General features: G+C 42.0%; 1 protein-coding gene across 10 annotated transcripts in view; it reads right to left on the bottom strand.

Moving 5' to 3' along the window:
• AMOTL1 (angiomotin like 1) overlaps nucleotides 1–20202 on the bottom strand; it is a 155517-nt gene that overhangs the window by 93925 nt on the left and 41390 nt on the right. The window contains exon 1 of one of the 10 annotated variants that reach the window (XM_079101935.1): nucleotides 12568–12651. The exons of 5 other annotated variants lie outside the window; for them this stretch is intronic. In XM_079101935.1, coding sequence (XP_078958061.1) covers nucleotides 12568–12628 — 61 coding nt within the window. In that variant the 5' untranslated portion in view covers nucleotides 12629–12651. Of the gene's footprint in view, nucleotides 1–3946; nucleotides 4240–4471; nucleotides 4607–12525; nucleotides 12652–20202 lie in introns of those variants that run through there. 4 more of the 10 variants (XM_079101933.1, XM_079101938.1, XM_079101936.1 and 1 more) reach the window with 4 other exon arrangements.

Here is a 20202-nt window from a genome sequence, read left to right as displayed (position 1 = left end):
AAATTACAGATATGGGGAACAGATCAAAGGGGTCACTAGCAGCATTCAGGGACAGAGGTGCAGGAGGAGAAAGTGGCTACAACTATAAACAGGTGGAATCCTGGAGGTGATGAAATACTTCTATAGCTTGATCATGGCAGTAGTTACACAAATCTATACATGTGAAAAAATGTATAAAAGTATACACACACAAATACAATTATATGCATGTAAAACTGGTGAAACCTGAGTATGTTCTGTGAATTGTACCAATATCAATGTCCTGGTTCTGCTACTGCACTGTGATTATATAAACTGTTAGCAATGGGGGAAAAGGGTAAAGGGTATAAAGGACCTCTCTACCATTTTTGCAATTTCCTATGAAATTATGATCATTTCAAAATGAAAAGCTTAAAAAAAGTAAACTACAGACATTTTACTAAAAACAAAATAAGAGGGATATTGTTGCAATACTAGACAGTTAGGTCTCAAATACCGATTTAAACACACTCTGTAGGACAATAATTATTTTTTAAAAGTTAAATCCAATTCTCCAGAGTCTTAACAGGAATACATTTCCTAACAGTTTAGAACTGCTCTCCTGCTCCCTCCAAAAAGGAAAAGAAAAAAAAAATGTGAGCCCTTTGGGATTCCCAGAAGGTCTGCCTGGAGTGCTTGAAGTGAAGGTTCCCTAAGGTTCCACAAGGCCTGGTCACAAGAGCAGAGGCAAGGGCCTCACAAGTGACAGGAGAACTCAAGTCTGGTACCAGCACATAAGCCCAGGAGCAGGAGTGGCTTCCTTCCAGCAAAAGTAGTATACCGATCTACCCACAATGGCCAAGATTTACATTGTGCCTCTCCTCCAAAGACAAAATAAAGTCAAACTAACAAAATTAAAACCAAAAACTCACTAGGCAAACAAACAAAAAAAAAACCTCAACAACCTCAGACAATTTCCAACAAACCTTGCAATCAAATATGTCCTTTTGCTTGACCTCCATGCTACCTCTTGTTTTGTTTTTTGTTTTTTTTTTTTTTTGCGGTGCTGGGGATGGAACACAGGGCCTTGTGCTTGCAAGCAAGCACTCTACCGACTGAGCTATCTCCCCACCCGCTACCTCTTGCTTTTTAAGGATTCTAATACCTGCTGAATTTTGCGTCATAAGAAACCTCTGAAATGAATGAAAATTACGAGAAAAAATTATTGAAAACACTGCAGACTTTCCTGACCCAAATTTCCATATGCATTTAAAATGCAGATAGCCACCAAGAAAGGAAAAAAGAAGGAATGAAGGAAAGAAAGAAAAGAAAAGAAAAAAGAAAAGCATTGACGGGGAATTTTGCATATAAGTACTATTAATAGATCTTAACAAAGTTTAACTTATTGGCCTGAAAAATCAAACTTTTACTAAATTTTCACTAGCATTTCCCTTGTTTTAGGTCATTGTTTGTTTGAAGTCTTAGATTACAGCCTGTTTTATCAGTTTCAAAGCATTTTCACAAATGACTAAAGAAATATGCAGCACAGTACCTGGAGGCTGTACTTTGCAACAGAACTCTCAGCAGACAGAAGTTGACTAATTTCCATTGGTTTGGCCATGGTTCCCCCCAGGCTCTGAGTCCACACTCTCCACAGGGGTAGACATCAGAAAAAGCAGAGCTCTCCAAATGGAAGTCCCAGTCTAACTGGCCAAGGGCAGACACTCTCAAGTCTAATCAGCAGAGTGCCTTCCCACAAAATCACTCACATTTCTGCATTCATGTGCTTTTCTTCTTGACAGCACTTTAAAATCTCATTTAAATTGAAAGTCCTCTATTAGTTTTCATGAAAAGATGTATTTTTCAATGCTTTGATCTCTACATACCCTTCACTGTATTAATATTCTTCATTCTTCACCATCTGCAGGGAACCTAAAAGACCCAGACTTGTGTGAATTTTAAAAAGAAAGGGAAGAGAGAGGGCAGTTACAGGGACAGCACCCTCTCTCCCTCCTGTCCACCTGCAGGTTTGTAATTTATCTTGAAAACAAAATGTATCACACAAAGGCAAAAGTATGCCTGTCCAAGGATTAAACATCTTCCCCCTTCCCCACTCCCCACCAGGCACCCCCGCCAGGTGGAGAAGAGGCTCCACCTCTCTATATTCTATCCTTTTTCATTCTGGTCAAATCAGTACTTTCTATCCCTTTATTTTTCAAAACAATTCAAAATGTATTTAAGAATTGTCCCACATTATTCTTATAAAGAGTGTCCACAATATATAGATAATGCTCACAGCACAGATCTAGGAAGTAAATTTTTTCATTCCTCTAGTTTCTTCAAGAACTTGCAATCCAGAGAGATCCCTAACCAAGACTCTGGGTCTGACGTCGCAGCTGCCGGGTCCAGAAGTGTTAGGCAGCCAGGGGAAATATTAGCCTTTTTGGCAGAGACCCAACGCCCGGTTTTGGAAGCAGAGAGCCATGATTGTTCAATATTTCAAGCCCCGACTTTTCGCTCCCCGAAAAGGAAGGAAATTTTCTGGAATTGTAGCTATTAATATCCCTCTATTCTGACTTTATTCAGTTACAGTGAGCAAGTTAACACATTGTTTTGAGAAGTCAAAGATATCTTGGGGGTCACAAATGGCTCTCATGACCCCCCTACTCTCACCACCACCAAGACTTTTATAAGCAATCTAAAACTCGATTCTCTTGACAGGCCTTAGAAGAAAAAAACGAGCAACCATATTTCCATAGAGTAAGGGAGCACAGGGACCAAGGGGACAAACTGCTGTATCCAAACAGCAAAGCTTCGGAAGGCCTACATGATCAGGGCCCCTGTCTGCTGCAGCCCACACTGGCTGGGCTAAAGAGCATTTGCTATTCGCAGACAGTAAACTTACATAGAAGACAAGACGGCAAAAACCCTTCGAACAAAAATGGAAGGGGTACATCTTGGCAGTCAGCAATCAACAAGTACGAAGAGTAGTGGAGGTGAGGCTGGGGCGCTGCAGGAGAGACCCACGATTCACGGCCTGGGGTTTCGAGAGGGAAACTTGGAAAGCACTCCGCGAGCTCAGTCCAGACAGAGGCCCGTGAGGTGCGCGCCAAGGCTCCTCTGTCCCGCGGCCCCATCCTCCAGCCCTGCTCCCCGACCCGGCGCAGGGGCCCGACTCCGCTTGGCTGTCAGAGGCCGACGTGCCAAGCTCCCTCCTGCCACAAATGTCACATTCCAAGGAAAAAACAGTTCCACTGGGAAAGTTTAATTTTTCACCCTCTTGAAACCTGATTCTTTTAAAGGCAGCACTAACAGACCAAAGAAAGCTAGATCTAACTCCCGGTTTGTCAAAGAAACTTGTCTGGGGAGAACAAAGGAGCAGCGGCTATCGCGATCCGAGCCTTGGGGTCGCAGCGCGAGCCCTACACCGCCCCACTCGCCAGAGCCGAGTCCTACCGGTGGGCAGCAAGAGTCCAGCCGGAGCACCCAAGCCCGTCGGGCGGGCCAGGGCGAGCCTTTGTCTCGAGCGGAGGGAAGAAGCCACCCGACATCCCTTCCGCCCCCTCCCTCGGCGGCCTGGGGACCCGCGCGGGCGAGTCTCGGAGAGTCCAGCCATATGGCAGCGCCCCTCCGGAAAAGCCACCCCCGCGTCGGGGGCGCGCCCGCACCCCAAGGCCCACGGGGCCGAGCTGGTGGAGGCAAGTTCCCGGTCTCCCGCGGGGCGGCGCGGCGCTGAGATTTCGCCCGTGGGCACCAGGGACCTCGAGGGTGGCAAGGGAACAGGGCTCTGGTCCCCCCCCCCATCTGGGTCTCTTGGCAGACACCACCGGGCCCCCAACGCCGAATCGGCTGCTCAAGCCGCAACATCTGGAAGTGACTCAGTCCCCAGCCCCCAGGAGGACCCCCGCCCCTGCTGCCTCGAGCAGCTGGTCCTTCACATGGGAGATTCGGGGATGCCCTCCCCGCACCCTCAGCGGAGGCCAGTTACCTTTCACCGAAGGCTCACAAGTTCCCCGGCGCAACTTTGCCCTCCACATGAGGCGATCATGGCTAGTTCAGTCCCGCGGCGGGGGAAGGCGGCTGCTGGGCAGCGCTCTGGGCATGGCGTGGGGCAGCGCGGGGAAGTGGTGCCCGACAATCAACCCCATTCACACAGGAAGGAGAGAAATGCCAGGGCTTCACCTCCAGTCCCAAGCCCGACAACCGCAGCTGGGTCCTAGAGAGTCCCGCGCGCTCCCGCCGCCGCCCGCGCTCCCCGCTCCCCGCTCCCAGCGCGCGGGTCGGGGAGGGTCGCCCGGGCTCGTCACTGTAACCCTACACTCCACCCCCGCCCCGGCACCCGGCCGCTGGGCCCTAGAGCCCGTCTTCAGCCTCCCGCCACCCCTCCTGGGACCGCGAGATTGCCAGGCTGAAATTGCCCTGAGCTCAAGCTGACGTGTCTCCCTGAGATTTAGGAGGGCCACTGTCTCCCTTGTTTTGTCCCCTGCGGCGTTTTAGTTAATGCCCAACTCACTAGTTCTTCTTTCGATTTTGTCTTCCTTCCCACCAGGCCATTCCCAGCCCGATTCTGTTTCCGGATCTGTTCCCAAAGTCCAGGTTAGGTTCTGCTCAGGATGAGTTTTTTCCCTTAAGTGGAATTTCCAGGTGGAAAGTGACCGTACATAGCTCAGCAATTCCCAGGCCCCAGGGCTTCTGTCACGCACTGGTACTGGGCGACAGACTGCTATTAGATGCTCCCTTTGAAGATGAGAAGGGTCAAAACAGAATTTACAGCCCGATACTAAATGTATTCCTAGCACAGAACAATCCTGTGGCCACAAACTCCAGGCCGTTATTTACCCGAATAGAGGCAAAGAATGCAAGTGACTCTGGTAAAGTGTTTCTGATTCTGCCCCACCTCTTAAATCAGGCTGTACTAAGCAACACTCCTCACTTACCCCATTATACGCTCTGCCCTCTGCAGCCCTGATCTGGGGTGCCCCACATGCCCCCTAGCAATAATGCCTGGCTTCTGAGCTCTGCTGCTCAGAAGAGAGGAGATCAAAGTAACAAAATGCAGTTACTGCCCACCAGGTTAGTAAGAGTCAGTGCATACCAAGCCTCATGCCTTGCCCTCCTCCCCTTTCTTGCCCTTCTTGCCAGGCCTTCAGGGTCTCCTCCCTGGATTGTGGCAGCTCTCTTAACTAACCTGCCCTCACTATTACCCCTCCAGGCATTTCTGGTAGGGTTGTGAGTCCTGACTCCAGTCTATTCTTCTGATTCCCCCAATGGCCACCTGACTAGTAACCTCTGCTCTAGCATTAGAGCCCAAATGGCAATCATAAAACAATTATTTATCAAATACCTGCTCCACTTGAAGTTACTTACCTAGTACTTAATAGCTCACAAAACAAACAGCAGCCAACAGTCCCTTCAAAGATGTGTTATCTACTTAATAAGACAAGATATGCAAATAGAAAAGGGGAAAGCAACAATGCAGGAGAATGGAGCCTCTGGAGATGCTTGGGAAAGGTGAAAAGCACTAGTTTTCCAGAGGAGAAATGAGAGTTTGGCAAGTAGTTCTGATGTAGCAGAAAGAGGAGAAGGCAGGACTGGACAAGCAGAGGCTAAGCTAAGAGAGAGCTGAGCACTGGGAAGAAAGTATGTATAGAGAGAAGAGTTTTTACTAGAAAAGGGGAGAAAATATGGAAAAAACAGAATAACAAAATTACAAAAATGTAGAACTGAAGAAACAAAACCTTTCACTTGACTGATGAGAAATTTGGGCCTGGCTGTTGAATGACTTGTCCAATGTCACAGAACAAATTCAGTAGCAAGGCCAGGAGTAGATCAGACTGCTACCTCAGTGTGTTTTGTACCACACATTATAAATCCTAAGCAGCAATTTAAGAGTTAAGACTATGCTACAGGCAGTGAGCAAACAAGATTCACCTATTCACCCCAAATTTATATCAATTTAGTATAGATTGAAGACAAAGGAATGAATAAAAAAAAATAAAGAAAGAAGAAAGCTAACTTACATATTCTAAAATGCCCTATGAGGCACCATTCTATAATCTACCAGACAGCAGGATTTAGCATCATCTGGTACTCTAGAACAAAACAGGCACAGGCTGAGTCACAGCTCAGTCCTCATTATCTGTGTGACCTTAGGCCAGTCACCTAACTTCTCTAAACTTCAGTATACTCCTTTGCAAGATGATGAAAATAGCACCAATTTTCACAGGGTGGTTTTAAGTATTGAATAAAGTAACAAATGCCAAATGCTTAAAATAATGTATATGTAGTACTCAATATCCCAATAGCCCTGTGAGATAAGGAAACAATCTGGGATAGTTAAAGGAAACAACGGCGCATTATGTTAGGGTAAAGGAGATTGAAAGAAAAAGATACCACACTTCCAAGATAAAAAATACTATGAAGAAAGATTGCAAGTCTTTGAAGCAAGATTTTACTCTTTTCATGATTAGTGAATATCATGGGGAACAGAACCAGAAAATCAAGTTAATAGAGTTTAAACCTGAGTCATAGGGAAAAAAACAAACCGTTCTTGGAAGAATGGGTCTTTAGACTAATAATAAAGAGGCTGAGTTAGGAGGAACTAATTTGAGAAAGATGTTGAATTCTTACTGTCTTTTAGGCAAGTAGTCAAGGACAAAGGTATAAAGAAAAAGAGAGATGCAGCTCTGAAGATCAGTTCACTTGGAGAATACCCACAACTGAAAAATGGGGAAAAGAAGAAAAGTTGGGAAATTTAAAGGCATAAAAGCCAGAGGAAGTGTCAAGAAGTTGGTCCCTCTAAAAGACAGCAGAATGAATCAAACATAACTTTCCTATATTCATATATGAATACACCATGACCAGTGTAACACCACAAAAAATGGGAAGTTATATTCCATGTATGTACATTCTACTGTCATATATAATTAAAAAAGAATAATTTTTTTTCTTTTTAAAAAAGAAGTTGGTCCCTATAGCTAATGTCAGGAATTCCTAGGTCTTCAGATGACATGCTAGGCACAGCTTTGAAGGCTCACGAATCTTCTAATCAATCAAATTGATTGATCCTACACTCCTCAAATTGATTCCAAGTCATCAAAGGAATGGCAGCACAGGCAGAAAACTTCTGGAGGTCATTGTCCCCCTCCTGAACCTTAATTTCTTCAACTGTTAATAATCTCTATATCAGACACAGAAAATGAAATAACTTCTACATCAAATACATCTGAATCTATTGCTCAGGAACTAAGGCTTGAATAAAAGACTAGAGATTTGACTAAGATGTTACCAAATCAGCCTTTCAACAGCATATTTGGTTTCAGATTCCAGTGAGCATCTGCATTTTTTTTTTTTTTGCATTTTTTTTTTTTAAGTCTAAATACTCTCTCTAAAGGTTAGCATCTTTTCTAAAGTTATCCAAGCTGATAAGGGAAGTCAACAAGTGACTAATTTGAGCTTTCTTTGAAACAACCCAGAAAGCAATCTTTAACTCCCAACAGCACAGGTACCTGGATGTTCCCCATAAGCACAGAGGCAGGAAGAAGAATGAGGTTATCAGGCATACAGACAGAGGAAAATGAGCAAGGCCTCAGAGTTCTACTCCAGATTCCAGTGGTTTCCAGACAGAGGGAGTAACTTAACAGGAATCTCAGATTTTTCCTTTTAAAAAAAAGCCTAGGATGTAAGTACCATTATGATGGTACTTACTTCCTAGGCTTATTGTGAGGATTAAAAGGGGTAATGCATTTGAAGTGCTGGGCACATTCTGGAATTCAGTTAAAAGTTAGAAACCTGGGCTGGGGGTATAGCTCAGTTGGTAGAGTGTTTGTAAGGCAAGCAGAAGGCCCTGGGTTCAAGCCCCAGCACTGGAAAAAAAAAAAAAAAAAAAAAAAAGTTAGAAACACTTCCCCTCTAGTTTTCTGAAATACCAAGGACTTAAATACCCTATTAAAATGTGAATTACCTTCCCCTCCCACTTTTCTCAGCTCTTACCTAATAACACTGAAAATCTTTATTAAATCAGGTGAGGTAGCATATGCCTATAATTCTAGCTATGCAGGAGGTTGTGGCAGAAAGACCATAAATTCGCAAGTTCAAGGCCAGCCTGGGTGACTTAGCAAGACCCTGTCTCAAGATAAAAAAATAAAAAAGGCTGGAGGTGTAGTTCAGTAGTAGTGCACTCTTGGGTTCAATCTCTAGTACCTCCACACACACACAAAAAAAAAAAAAAAAAAAGAAAAGAAAAGAAAGAAAGAAAGAAAGAAAGAAAGAAAAAGAAAAAAAAAAAAAAAAAACCTTGTAATGATTTGACTGGATGACCCTTAAGAACTGGACATGGCCAGGTGCAATGGTGAACACCTGTAATCCCAGCGGCTCAGGAGGCTAAGGGAGGAGGATTGCAAGTTCAAGGCCAACCTCAGCAACTTAGTGAAGCCCTTATGAAACTTAGAGTGTGACCCAGTCTCAAAATTGAAAAATAAAAATAAAAAGAGCTGAGGGTGTGGCTTAGTAGTAGAAGTGCCCCTGGGTTCAACCCAAATTAAAAAAATAATAAATAAAGGCCTGAGCTTGCTAGAAGGGAGAAGACTAGTGGTAAAAGGAGAGTGGATGGACATAACCACAAAGGAAGGACTACTGCACCTTCACTTAGGACAAGTCATGACAATCAGTAGATCACGATTAATGACCACTGGAGGAACAAACCAATAATTGAATACAATCAGGCTACTGTGATGAAAGTGCTTGTTTTGTTTCTAGAAGAAGGATATTTTTAAAGTTCAAATTCTGTAGTACTTTCCAAAGTGTAATTTTTGAACCAACACATGTAAAAATTTGAATTTTTCATGTGCTACCTCCAAGTTGCAGAATATGGAAGAGCAGAGTCCTAAAGCCCACTCAGTGTTTCCTATCACACTGAAGTTTCCCAGTGGTTTACTGGAGTAATGGTGCTCTTGCAATTCTCTTTCAGAAGCATTTACTACTTCATAGCTAATAGGTAAAGGTAAAGGAAGATGGTTGACCGATTAGAGGTCAAAACCAAAGCATTATGGGAGCGTAGATTACAGTCGTGATTACAGTCGTGATTTGGCACAGAGCATAGAGGTGTGATTTGGCACAGAGGAAGAAGGGCAGGTTCCAAGAAATCCAAGTACTGAGAGAAGGCTGTTTCTAACAAAAATATGGACATGAGGACATGCAGTGCTTCTCCACACTTTCTTTTAATCTCTTCTTTTCATAAACAAAAAATGATCATATTAATACTAGTTTTGGTAACTCCTGTACAGCAGTCCCCTCTTCATCTGCAGTTTTCCTTTCTGTGGTTTCTGTAAACCTGGTCAACTGCAGTCCAAAAATATTAAGTGGGAAATGTCAACTGCAGTCCAAAATATTAAATGGAAAATTACAAAAATAAAAAATTCATAGGATTTAAATTGCATACCTTTCTTAGTAATATAAAAAAATTTCAAGCAGCCCTGCTCCATCCCTCCTGGGCTGTGAATCATCTCTGTGTCCAATGTATCTACCCTGCATACACTACCTGTCCATGCAGTACGAGAAGTTTTGAGATAATCACACGACTGTGATTACAGTATAACTTCTATTTTATTATTAGTTATTATTATTAATATCTTACTTGTCTAATTTATAAATTAAACTTTATCATAAGTATGTATGTATAGGAATAAACATAGTATACATAGGGTTTAGTTCTACCTGCATGTTTCAGATAACCACTGGCCATCTTGGAATATATCTCCCTTAAATAAAGGAGCACTACAGTATTATCACCAGGCAAAAAGGATTTATTTTTCAGTTCTCTGTTTAATAAAGACAATAGTTGGAATGATTTTTTCTCTCCCTGATTGTTTCCAAATATGCAATCATGTTCTTGAATAAGCTTTTTTCCATAGCACATGCCTCCTCTGGAGATTTCTGACACATGCCCTGCCTGCATCCTGCACACTGTTGACAGGGGCATAATGCAGGGGACACTAGGAGTGTCACGGCAGAGGTTCTGGGTGTGCATCCCTGGGAGAAGAGGGAAGACCAAAGGGCCACATTGAACAAGAATGGACCAAAGAAGAGGAAAATGTGGTGAGCAAAGGGAAAGACACACAAGATGAGATAGTGTAGCTGCAGAAATATCAGGAGCCTATGGATAAGGAAAGCACTCCCAGGGAAAATTAAATGTTATATAACAGACTGGATCATTTGAAAACTCTGCTCCATTTGAAATTCACCCAAGTACTCTGTGTCAATTATGAGAAAACTTTCCCGAGGAATATTTATTAAGTACCTACTAAGGTTCAGGCTCTGTGCTACCACCCTATTAAGTTATTGATCTGAGGCCTGTCTGACTGGATGCTTTTAGTTTCACAACCATAATGACACACTGGTCTCGTCTTGACTCACTGTTTTCTCCTATGAGGTAATTACCTAATATGAACTAAACACATAATTTGATCCATATAAAAAGCAAGAAACAGAGAGCAGATATGATCATGTCCAGAGAAAATGCACCTACACTGAACAGGTAAGGAGGGACAAAGACAATGCCCCAAACAAACCTGGGATCAGATCCTGAATAAGACAGAGTAACTGAATATTAAGAACCTGGCATATAATAAATATTATATGCATATACATTATATAAATTATAATTATTCTGATTAATATTTGCTATTATTACTATTATTTGAAATATTGAAAGCTCATAATACTTCTTTGATCAGTTATTTCAGACTTTCTCAACTTTGGGCACCTACTGACATTGGGGCTGATGATTTTTTGAGAGACTGCCCCTGTGCCTTATAAGATAACCTCTACACACTAAACGCAGGTAGAAATCATCCCCTTCAAACCCAGTTATGAAAACAAAAAGTTTCCAGATATTGTCAGATGTCCCATAGGGGATTAAATTGCCTCTGGCTGAGAACCACTGAGTTGGGATTAATTGATAATATCCAGGGCATGGAGGGGAGACTCCCAAGGGTCTAACCATATTGATCATCTCATTGACTTATTAGTGAACCCAACTGCATACTAACAGGAAACAATCTCAGTTTTGTTCATCCTGCAGTATGTGATGTTATGGTAATTTCTCCCTTGTTCTCTTTTCATGAGCAAAAACCTAATCATGTTTTAGTCTTTTATTTCCAGTGATGATGTAGACACATGTTTTGTTTCTAAAATGGGAAGCATACTGAGTTTCTAAAACAACAGCAATGCAAAGCCACTATTAAAAACGAAGAATTTCACAATAAAGGGAAAGAATTTATATCAGAATGTTCACACTGAGGGATTACAAAGGATTGTAATCACCACTTTGAACAGAATGCTTGGATATTTTACTCTGAAAATGTCTCCAATTTGTAGCTAGAAAGTTCAACCCCTCACAACCTGTACAGCAATTCCAGCTCTTCTTCCCAAAGATGCACTACAAACAAGTAAGTCTTACACTGTAAAAGCCAAAGACAAGTGAGTGGAGAAACTTCCACCTTTCCTAATGGCTCCAGTCACTGGGGATGATTCAGTTTAGGAGAAAAAAAATCATTTTATGGCATAAGCCTAGAGTAGGGAGGAAAGTTAAAATCTACATGTTAATGTTCTATAAAGTTATCCATCTAGAAATCAGAGAGTATTTATTGTGCATCTGGGATAGAACTAGTATCATGCTAAGGGGAATGGTCTTCAGAAAAATAAACAGTAGAAACAGGAATAATTAGAAGTAAAGGAAAAAGTTATTCCTGGAAAAGTCATAATAGAATAACTGAAAGAATGGTAGAATTGGAAAGAAGGCAGAGCTCTGTGAGACCTGCAGTGGTTCATTCATTCATTCATCTATTCTCTTTATCATTCATTCAAAAAATATTTTTGACTTAATTGATAAGCAGGTATTTTTCTAGATGTCTGAAAACCCTTTCACAGGCTCTGACTTCCTAAAATGCACTCAGTAAATAAATCTATAATTAGAGTTAAGTGTGATGAAGAAAAGGAGAGGAGAAGGTACAATAATAAATGGAGAAGGGTGGCTGATTAGAGGGAATAAAAGGAAACTTCCCCAGGATGTGACATTTAAATAGAGACCTACAGGACAAGACATGAAGACGCAGGGAGAGTATACCAGCCAGAACAATACAGCACGTGCAGAGATTCGGAGGCAGAGAATCCTCCATGAATGTGAAGGATTTAAAGAAGGCACAGAAGTACAGCTCTTGCAGGTGTCCTATACCGTGAGCATCCAGGTATGGCCCAGGAAGAGTTCCTTAAGAATACTAATAGTCTCCTTTACCAGGCTTCTGGGAATGGTCCCTTTCTATTTAACCTTTATGAGGTAAGATATGTAAAACGTAAGATCCAAATCAGAGGAAAGAATAGGAACATCAGAAAATGACAGCTGGGGATGTAGCCTAGAGACAGAGTGCTTGCCTTGCTTGCATGAAGCCCTGGGTTCAATTCCCAACATGGCCAAAAAAAAAAAAAAAAAAAAAAAAAAAAAAGAAGGAAGGAAGGAAGAAAAAGACCAATCTGGGATAAATAATAATAAAAGGATTAAACAGAAACAACCTGCAAGTAAGCTGCACAGTCGTCTTTGGTCACAACATTTACCCAAAAGATGCTGTCTCTCCAGAGGCTTCCTGAAAACAGGGGAAGACCCAGGATCCTCCATGACATCAGGGCAGTGATCCTTAACCCATAGTGGCCTTGGGATCATCTGAAGAACTTTTTAAAGCAGAGATTGCTGGGCCCCACCCTCAAGTTTCTGACTTATTAGGTCTGGGTGGAGCCCAATAATTTGCACTTCTAACTAGCTCTAGGTGATGCTTGTCAGAAGACCACATTTGAGAACGACTAGTTAGGACATACAGGAACCCACATTTCTGTACACCAGAATCCCATCTTAAATGAAGAAATAGTCAAGAAGTGTTGCAGGAGCAAAATGATCAAGAACCAGTTTTCTGTCTTGAACTAGCATGCATGGAGTGTCCGTTCTGTGCCAGTGAGTTCATACATTATCTGATTTCATCAGCATATAACACTCAGAAAAGAGGTATCATTGCCCATGTTTTACAACTGAGGAAAGGAGGCTAGGTGAGATCCTGTGGGTTGCTGAGATCATATGGACAATATACGACAGAACCAGGATTCAAACTTGTTAACACAGAGCTCTGGTTCTCGGCCACTATTTTATTTGGCTTCCCTCTGTGCCTGACTGCAGACCTACTGCCTACCACAAAACACTCTGAAGCCAGACCCCAGTGTGGTGAGCGATGGACCCAGACAGTCTTTACGGAGTCCTAGGGGTTTTTTGGGATCTGAACTTGCTACAAGTTTTTCCCTTTCCTCCTGGGAAGGAGTGAGATTTTATGGAGCTCCCTACATCAACACAACTCTACACAAATACACACACTCTCTTTTTAAACCACCAGAGGTGATTTCCTCAATGTGGGAAGCAATTAAATATTTTAAAACACAGGTTTTAAGGACAGATGAACCTAGGATCAACACCCCTATATTTGCTTACTAGTTACCTGATATTGTCTAAATTACTTTTCTAAGATTTCCTCTTTCCATAAAGAGTAGTCATGTCTACATTTGTCCATCACGTGTAAAGCTCTTAGTATAATGCTTAGCACACAGCACTTGCTCCACAACTATTAACTGTTGCTAATAACCTGTTGGACATTTTCTTATTAAATATCACCATTTTATTATGGGAGTTTTCATTATTGATGGGCTAGATTGTGATAGACACAGTTTCTTTTGGTTTACTTTTCTTGACTTTGGAAATGTAAATGATGGGCAAGTTGATGAGAGCTCATCACCCCTCTACCCTCACAAATTAAAAAAAAAAATCTCAAGATACCCTGAAAGGCAAAAGGGAAGTTAATAAAGAATTAAATAGGAATTAATTCATTGACTGATCAATTCAGGCAGGGGGTTGAGACCAAGTATTGGGTCAAGTTAGATGTGAGGTCATGAGCTCATTTTTCAGGCTTGATTTTAAGTGAAATGTTCCTCACCTAAAAGGTACTTAAAGACATTAAGCAGGGTAGCAGTGGTTGAAGAATCAGAGCACTCCTACCTGGAGAAGAGAAGATTAAGATACGATATGAAGGCCAGCTTCAGGTATTTTGAGAGATTTCAGAAAGGAGGAAGGACTTATTCTGTATTTGCTCCATGACATCCTATGGCAGTGGCTTACAAACAAGAGTTGACAACTCATGGGTCATGAAATCAAGTGACTAGTATTGTGAATAAATGAAATAAAACATAAGGGAAAAGATCAGATGCAGAGCATCTAAGAAAGGTAATTGCTATTCCATGAAACTCGTTTAGTTACATTTATATTTGTATGTGTAAGTTCAAATGTAAAATGCATCCTTTTGTGAATTCCCAGTATATTAAAAAAAAAAAATGTTTGAAAGCTATAGAAGGCGAAACAGGACAACTGGGTGAAAGAAACAGGAAATCAGTTTTCAGTTCCCTATAAAGAAACTTTTATAATGATCACTGTACCACAACAGACCAGCTTTTCTCTGGAAGCAGGACCCTCCCTGCTGGAACACCCCTCAGAAGACATTCTAGAAGAGGTGGAGTAACAATGCAGTGAGGAGGGATGGCACTGGATGTTCACTTCCATGAGGACACTAAGAGGCTCTGACTTTCCAGAACCAAGTAGATCAGACCTGACTTTCTGCTTCAAGAGAGAATGGAACAAATCAAAACTTTAATATATAGACTCTGAAACCATATATAACCAACCCAGGAGAAAGGATTACTCTGTGTTTACATATTATACAAAAAGGGAGCAGGGCTGGGGAGATAACTCAGTCGGTGGAGTACTTGCCTTGTAAGTACAAGGCCCTGGGTTTGATCCCCAGCACCAAAAAAAAAAAAAAAAAAAAAAAAAATGGAGCATATATCAAATCCCTAAAGTTATTTAGGAATTCCACTGCAGGAAGCTAATTTCTAGTGTGAATTTTCTAAATGAGGTGATACAATAATACACCTACCAGCAATCAAGTCTCACTGTTATAAGCACCTAAGTTAAGCCAGGTGGAAACCGAATGCCTGGTGATATGGAACAGAGCCATGTTTTACCACACCTACCAAGAGAGTAAGCCAAAATTCAATGCAAATAACACAGCATTCCAGATGTTGCTCCTTCACCTAGGACTTGCCAGATGAAACAAATGATACCAGTTAGATTTGAATTTCAGATAACCAACAAAAGATTTTTGGTGTGGTATATCCCAACTATTGCAGGGGGACATATTTGTACTAAAACATTTTCAAATTTAATAGGTTTTCCAGTGTTTTTATTTGCTAAGTCTGGCAATCCTTACCCGACACTGGGTTCTGTCTGAAACTCCTTTACAGGATTCCTCAGTCTTTCCTTTGGTAAAGAGCAAGGGATGATAGCTGCCAGAAGCTGAGAGTGGCCAACCACCACCAATGATGGCAGTAACGGGAAAAGAAGTGATGTGCACGTGAGGAGGCCCAACAGCTCTGACCCCACAGAGCCAAGCCAAAGGGCCGTTTAAAAATGGAACAGCAGCTTCTGTGAGACATCAGCACATGCACAGCATTTGCGGAAGTACATAACAAGGTCACAGTCCCACTTTATAGACTTTCCAGGCTAATCCAGGCTTAGGTGAGGGAGGAGATGCAGCTTCATTGGGTTACTTCTGCACTCAAGCTTAGAGGAGCTCACTGTGGCTGCCGCCAGCTGTTCTCAGGAACGCCTGATGCTGTTTATGCTCTATGCCTTCACACTGTGACGGATAGATCTCATCCAGGAAGCCTGCCTGGCCTCCCAGGACTTCCATAACTCAGTTGGGTTCCTTTCCTACGGGGTCCCATACCCCCTTGCACTCACCAGAATAACAATTGCAATTACTCAGGGAATGCTCACTGTGTACGAAGAACTTTACACATATTAACTCGATCCCTCCCAATAACCCTATGAAGTCATATATCACTTGGTTTTTTTGTTTTGTTTTGTTTTGGGGGGTCCAGAAAATTTAAACCCAGGAGTGCTTTTTACTGAGCTACATCCACAACATCCTTTATTTATTTATTTATACTTTTTATTTTGAGACAGTCTCACTAAGATGCTTAGGGCCTTGCTAAACTGCTGATATTGGCCTTGAACTTGTTGATCCTCCTGCTGCAGTCTCCTGAGTCTCTGAGATTATAGGCGCACACCACCGCACCCGTACCCAGTTATGTATCAGTTAACACAGGGATACATTCTGGGAAATATCTTAATAGGTGATTTCATCATTGTGTGGGCCTTCCAAACCTACTGCACACCCAGGCTATCAGCTCCTAGGTTGTACATACACACAGCGTGTTAGTATACTGAATACCACAGGCAATTGTTACACAGTGATATTTGTGTATCTAAACATAGCTAAATAGGAATGTTTGTACCAGCACTACTACAAATATGTGGATTATGGGTTGCTTTATAACTTAGACAGCCATAATGACACTAGGAGACGGGAATTTTTCAGCTCCATTATAATGTTATGGGGCCAGCATTGTATATGTGCTCTTGTGCAGCACATGTCTATATTAGCATTCCTTTACCAAACATGAGGAAACCCAAACCCAGATACCCTTGCCCAAGGTCACACAATTGGTTAGTGCACATTGACCTGAAGGAGCCAAAGTTCCACACTATAAATTTTTCTGCATATGGGTATTTCTCCCCAAGTTAGGTCAACAGTTCTTGGAGGGAAGGACTATATCTTGTTCACTTTTTGGGTCCCTGGGCCTAGCTAGAAGAGTGTGGGACAGTGCGGGCAGTGTTGTATCATCATTTGCAGCACATTATGGTTCTGCCAAGACGCTGCAACTGAGAATCAGGAATTTCGGTTCTACTGTCTTGCTCTGGAGCCGATGATGGTGTTAAGAATCCTGGCAGTAGAAAGCAGGGTTGCACTCAATCCCTGGCTCTACCACTTACCACAGTGACTTGGCAAGCTATCTAACATGTCTAAGCTGCGGTTCTCCGTCTTATAGGGAGGGAAGTAATAGTACCTGGCTCCTAAGATTTTTTTGAGATAATCAACATAAATCATCTCTTAGGGAGATAACTAATACATGGAAAACACCAAACAAATTTCCATTCTTTTTGTTATAATGCATTTAATAATGTCATTTGAACTGGAGCAAACAAATTTTGGTAAATGATTGGTATTAATATTTCAAGTTTGAGACACTTTTTATGCAGGAGATCAGAACTTGGGAAAAGTAAATCCTATCACTTACATAATTAAGAGGAAATTTATTTTAAAAGAATTATTCAAAGGAAAATTTACACAACAATGAAAGAGTTCCTAGAAAAGGGAAGGAATGCAGATGAGAAGACTGGGATTGGGGAATAAGGTCTACCATGTTCAGTTGTATAGGCTGTTCACTGCACAATGCTCAGTGAGTGAATGGATATGAATGGGATAGGGGAGTGAAGAGGATAGGGTTGGGAGCCTAAAATCTGGCTTGCGCTCTACTCACTAAACTAGAAATACTGTCTGCTCTTCATCCACCTAGAGAGGATTCCTTTTTCTAATTTTCTCAATGGCACTTAGCACTTATTTGATTTTGTGGTGGCTCTGGCTTTGCGCTTTTGTAGTTGACTTCCTTTTTCCGTTTCCACTTTTGCAGTGTCACCAGATGAACAGAATAGCGGAGGAGAAACGGCATGGACTTCAGGGAAATACATCTTCCTTGAAAGTGATGGGGAAAATGGAGGGGGAAAAAGAAAGAAGTAGGATGCAGATTTCATGAAATGTGGATGGTTTGTCACACTTCTACAGGATGACAAGGGCCCACAGTAGGTGGAGGTCGCAGGTGGTCTCCTGGGGCTAACCCACATAGGGTCGACAGGGACACAAAACTGGCCACCACAGTCCCCAGACCATAGCAAATGCTTGGAGACTAGACTTCCTTTGAGTCTGGGGTGAGGGTGGGGGGAATATTCTGTAGAGTCAAAGGGGAAATATTTTTTTAAAGGAGGAAGAAGTTCAAGCTCTCTTACTGACCAACCACAAGGGCAGCAATAATGCATAATGGATATTTCTTTATGGTCAACAGCCAGTAAACAGCAAACCTTTGGGAGACAGAAACAAAGGAGCCCAGGTTGGTTTAGGGTCCCAGCAAGGGATCCTCACGTGGCTCCCCCGCTCCCCCACCAGGGCCTTCCCTAATGTTCATTCCAGACCAGGATCTACTCCCACAGTTCCCCTCTCTGTTTTCTTAAAACCTGAAGTTTCCTTAAAATATTTACTCTTGAACAGTGACCTGAAAGCAGCCACGGCATTCACTCTTCTTAGCAGTTTTTTTCTTTTTAAAGCTCTGAGAAGAAGTTGAAAATAATATTGCTACCAGGTGGTCAGTAATCTCGCCAAAGCTTGATTGAGGGAACAAAGGTCACAGGGAGAAGAGCATTAAGTCAAAATAAAAACATATACATATTTTGACATTATAATAACCACCCGTATGTGCTACGGTGGTTCATTTCTAGCAATCCTGAAGAGGAGCCTTTCAGCAGGCAGCGAGAGATAGCAAAACCATCCCCGAACATCTGTTTCCCCCATTTTGCCAAGGAACATTCTTTTTTTATCCCCTTTTATAATTTGACCTGTTCCATTTTCTGGCAGAGGGCCCTGGGAAGGCAAGCCTTTGCTGTCTGTATCCAACTGAAGATGAAAAAAGAAAGGAGGGAGCAAGAGGAGGAAGCAGGGGAAGAGACTGACCCCAGGAAACAGAGGCAGAGGCAGAGAAGGGGGAGGGAGAGAAACAGAGGAGAGGAAAAATGGGGAAAGAGGAGGGATGAGAGAGAGACAAACAAGTGACATCAACTCCAGTGTCCACCCTGGTAAAGCTGCTGGGAGAGTGGGAGAGACAGAGCCCAGCGGGACATATTCCAGAGTGATCATCCAGGAAGAATGTGACCCAGAAACCATAATCAGAGCATCCTTGAAGAGAGCAAGCTGGTTATTCACACATTCCTCAGACTCCCAGCACGCTTAACAATGGGTGAAATATCACTTTCTGGGGAGTCATGCTTGTGTTTAATATTCTGGAACGACTGGCCACAATCCGATTTATTTCTAGTATGAACATCTCTTTGGCAAGATTTCCCTCTCCCCGAGAGTGTGTGCATGTGTATGCATTCTACCCCTGAAATCCATGCTGCTTCCTTGCTCTTTTTTCTTTTTTGGTTTGTTGTTGTTTTGTTTTGTTTTGTTTGTGTTTTAACCAAGATAGATAATCGTTTGTCCCTGAGCATTTATTGTCATTTCTCCCTCCCTAGTCTCTTCTTTCCTCCAACTAGAATTCCTTGAAATCAAACTTCACCTCCTGGGCAAGGCACAGTATTATTTTACAAACACAATTTAAGGGGGCAGTGATTCGTTTTACACCCGTATCCAAGTGCACCCGCCCTCCACATGGAAGTTGCACTTCCATACTCTACCAGACTTCTGCCACCCTGCTCTAAATGCTGCTGCAAAGGTTGGGTCAGCACCACCAGGAACCATGAGAGATTTCGTATTCTGGCGACTCTATGCAGCATACAGAACAGAAAGAGTAGGAAATAAATGGAGCTAAGAGGAGTTTTTGAGGCTGTTGATTTGGATCCCATTGTGGAAAATCTCATTGCAAATTGATTATTATTTGGTAGCCTAAAGAAAACAAAATATATACAACTTCAAACAATTACTATTCAGTTATTTATTCAATATAAATGTCCTCAACTGATAGCTACCACCAGACCCTCTGCTGGATAAGTCATCTCTCCAAATCTGTGAGGGACTGGTTCTGGGACCACTACCCAGGATACCAAAATCCATGGGTATTCATGTCTCATGTAAAATGGCACAGTATTTGCTTAAAATCTATGCACATCCACCCATAAATTTTAAATCATCTCTACATTACTTATAATACCTAATACAATGTAAATGCTATGTTAATGATTGTTACACTGTATTGTTTATGGAATAATAGAAAAATTCTGTACATATTCAATACAGACACCATTGTTTTAAAAAATATTTTCCATCCATAGTTAGTTGAATCTACAGATGCAGAACCCACAGGTACAGAGAAGCAACTGAACTTTTACATATATATATTTTTTTTTTACTTAACCCACAATGAATCTCCCTGGGAAGAGGGCAACCTGTGTATTTTCCTCCTCAGGAAACTGAGATTGGATCTAGAGCCAGA

This window comes from Sciurus vulgaris (assembly GCF_902686455.1).
Source record: "Sciurus vulgaris genome assembly, chromosome: 11".
Taxonomy (NCBI): Eukaryota; Metazoa; Chordata; class Mammalia; order Rodentia; family Sciuridae; genus Sciurus; species Sciurus vulgaris.
The sequence above is the reverse complement of the archived record's forward strand: the minus strand, read 5'-3'. Positions and strand labels throughout refer to the sequence as shown.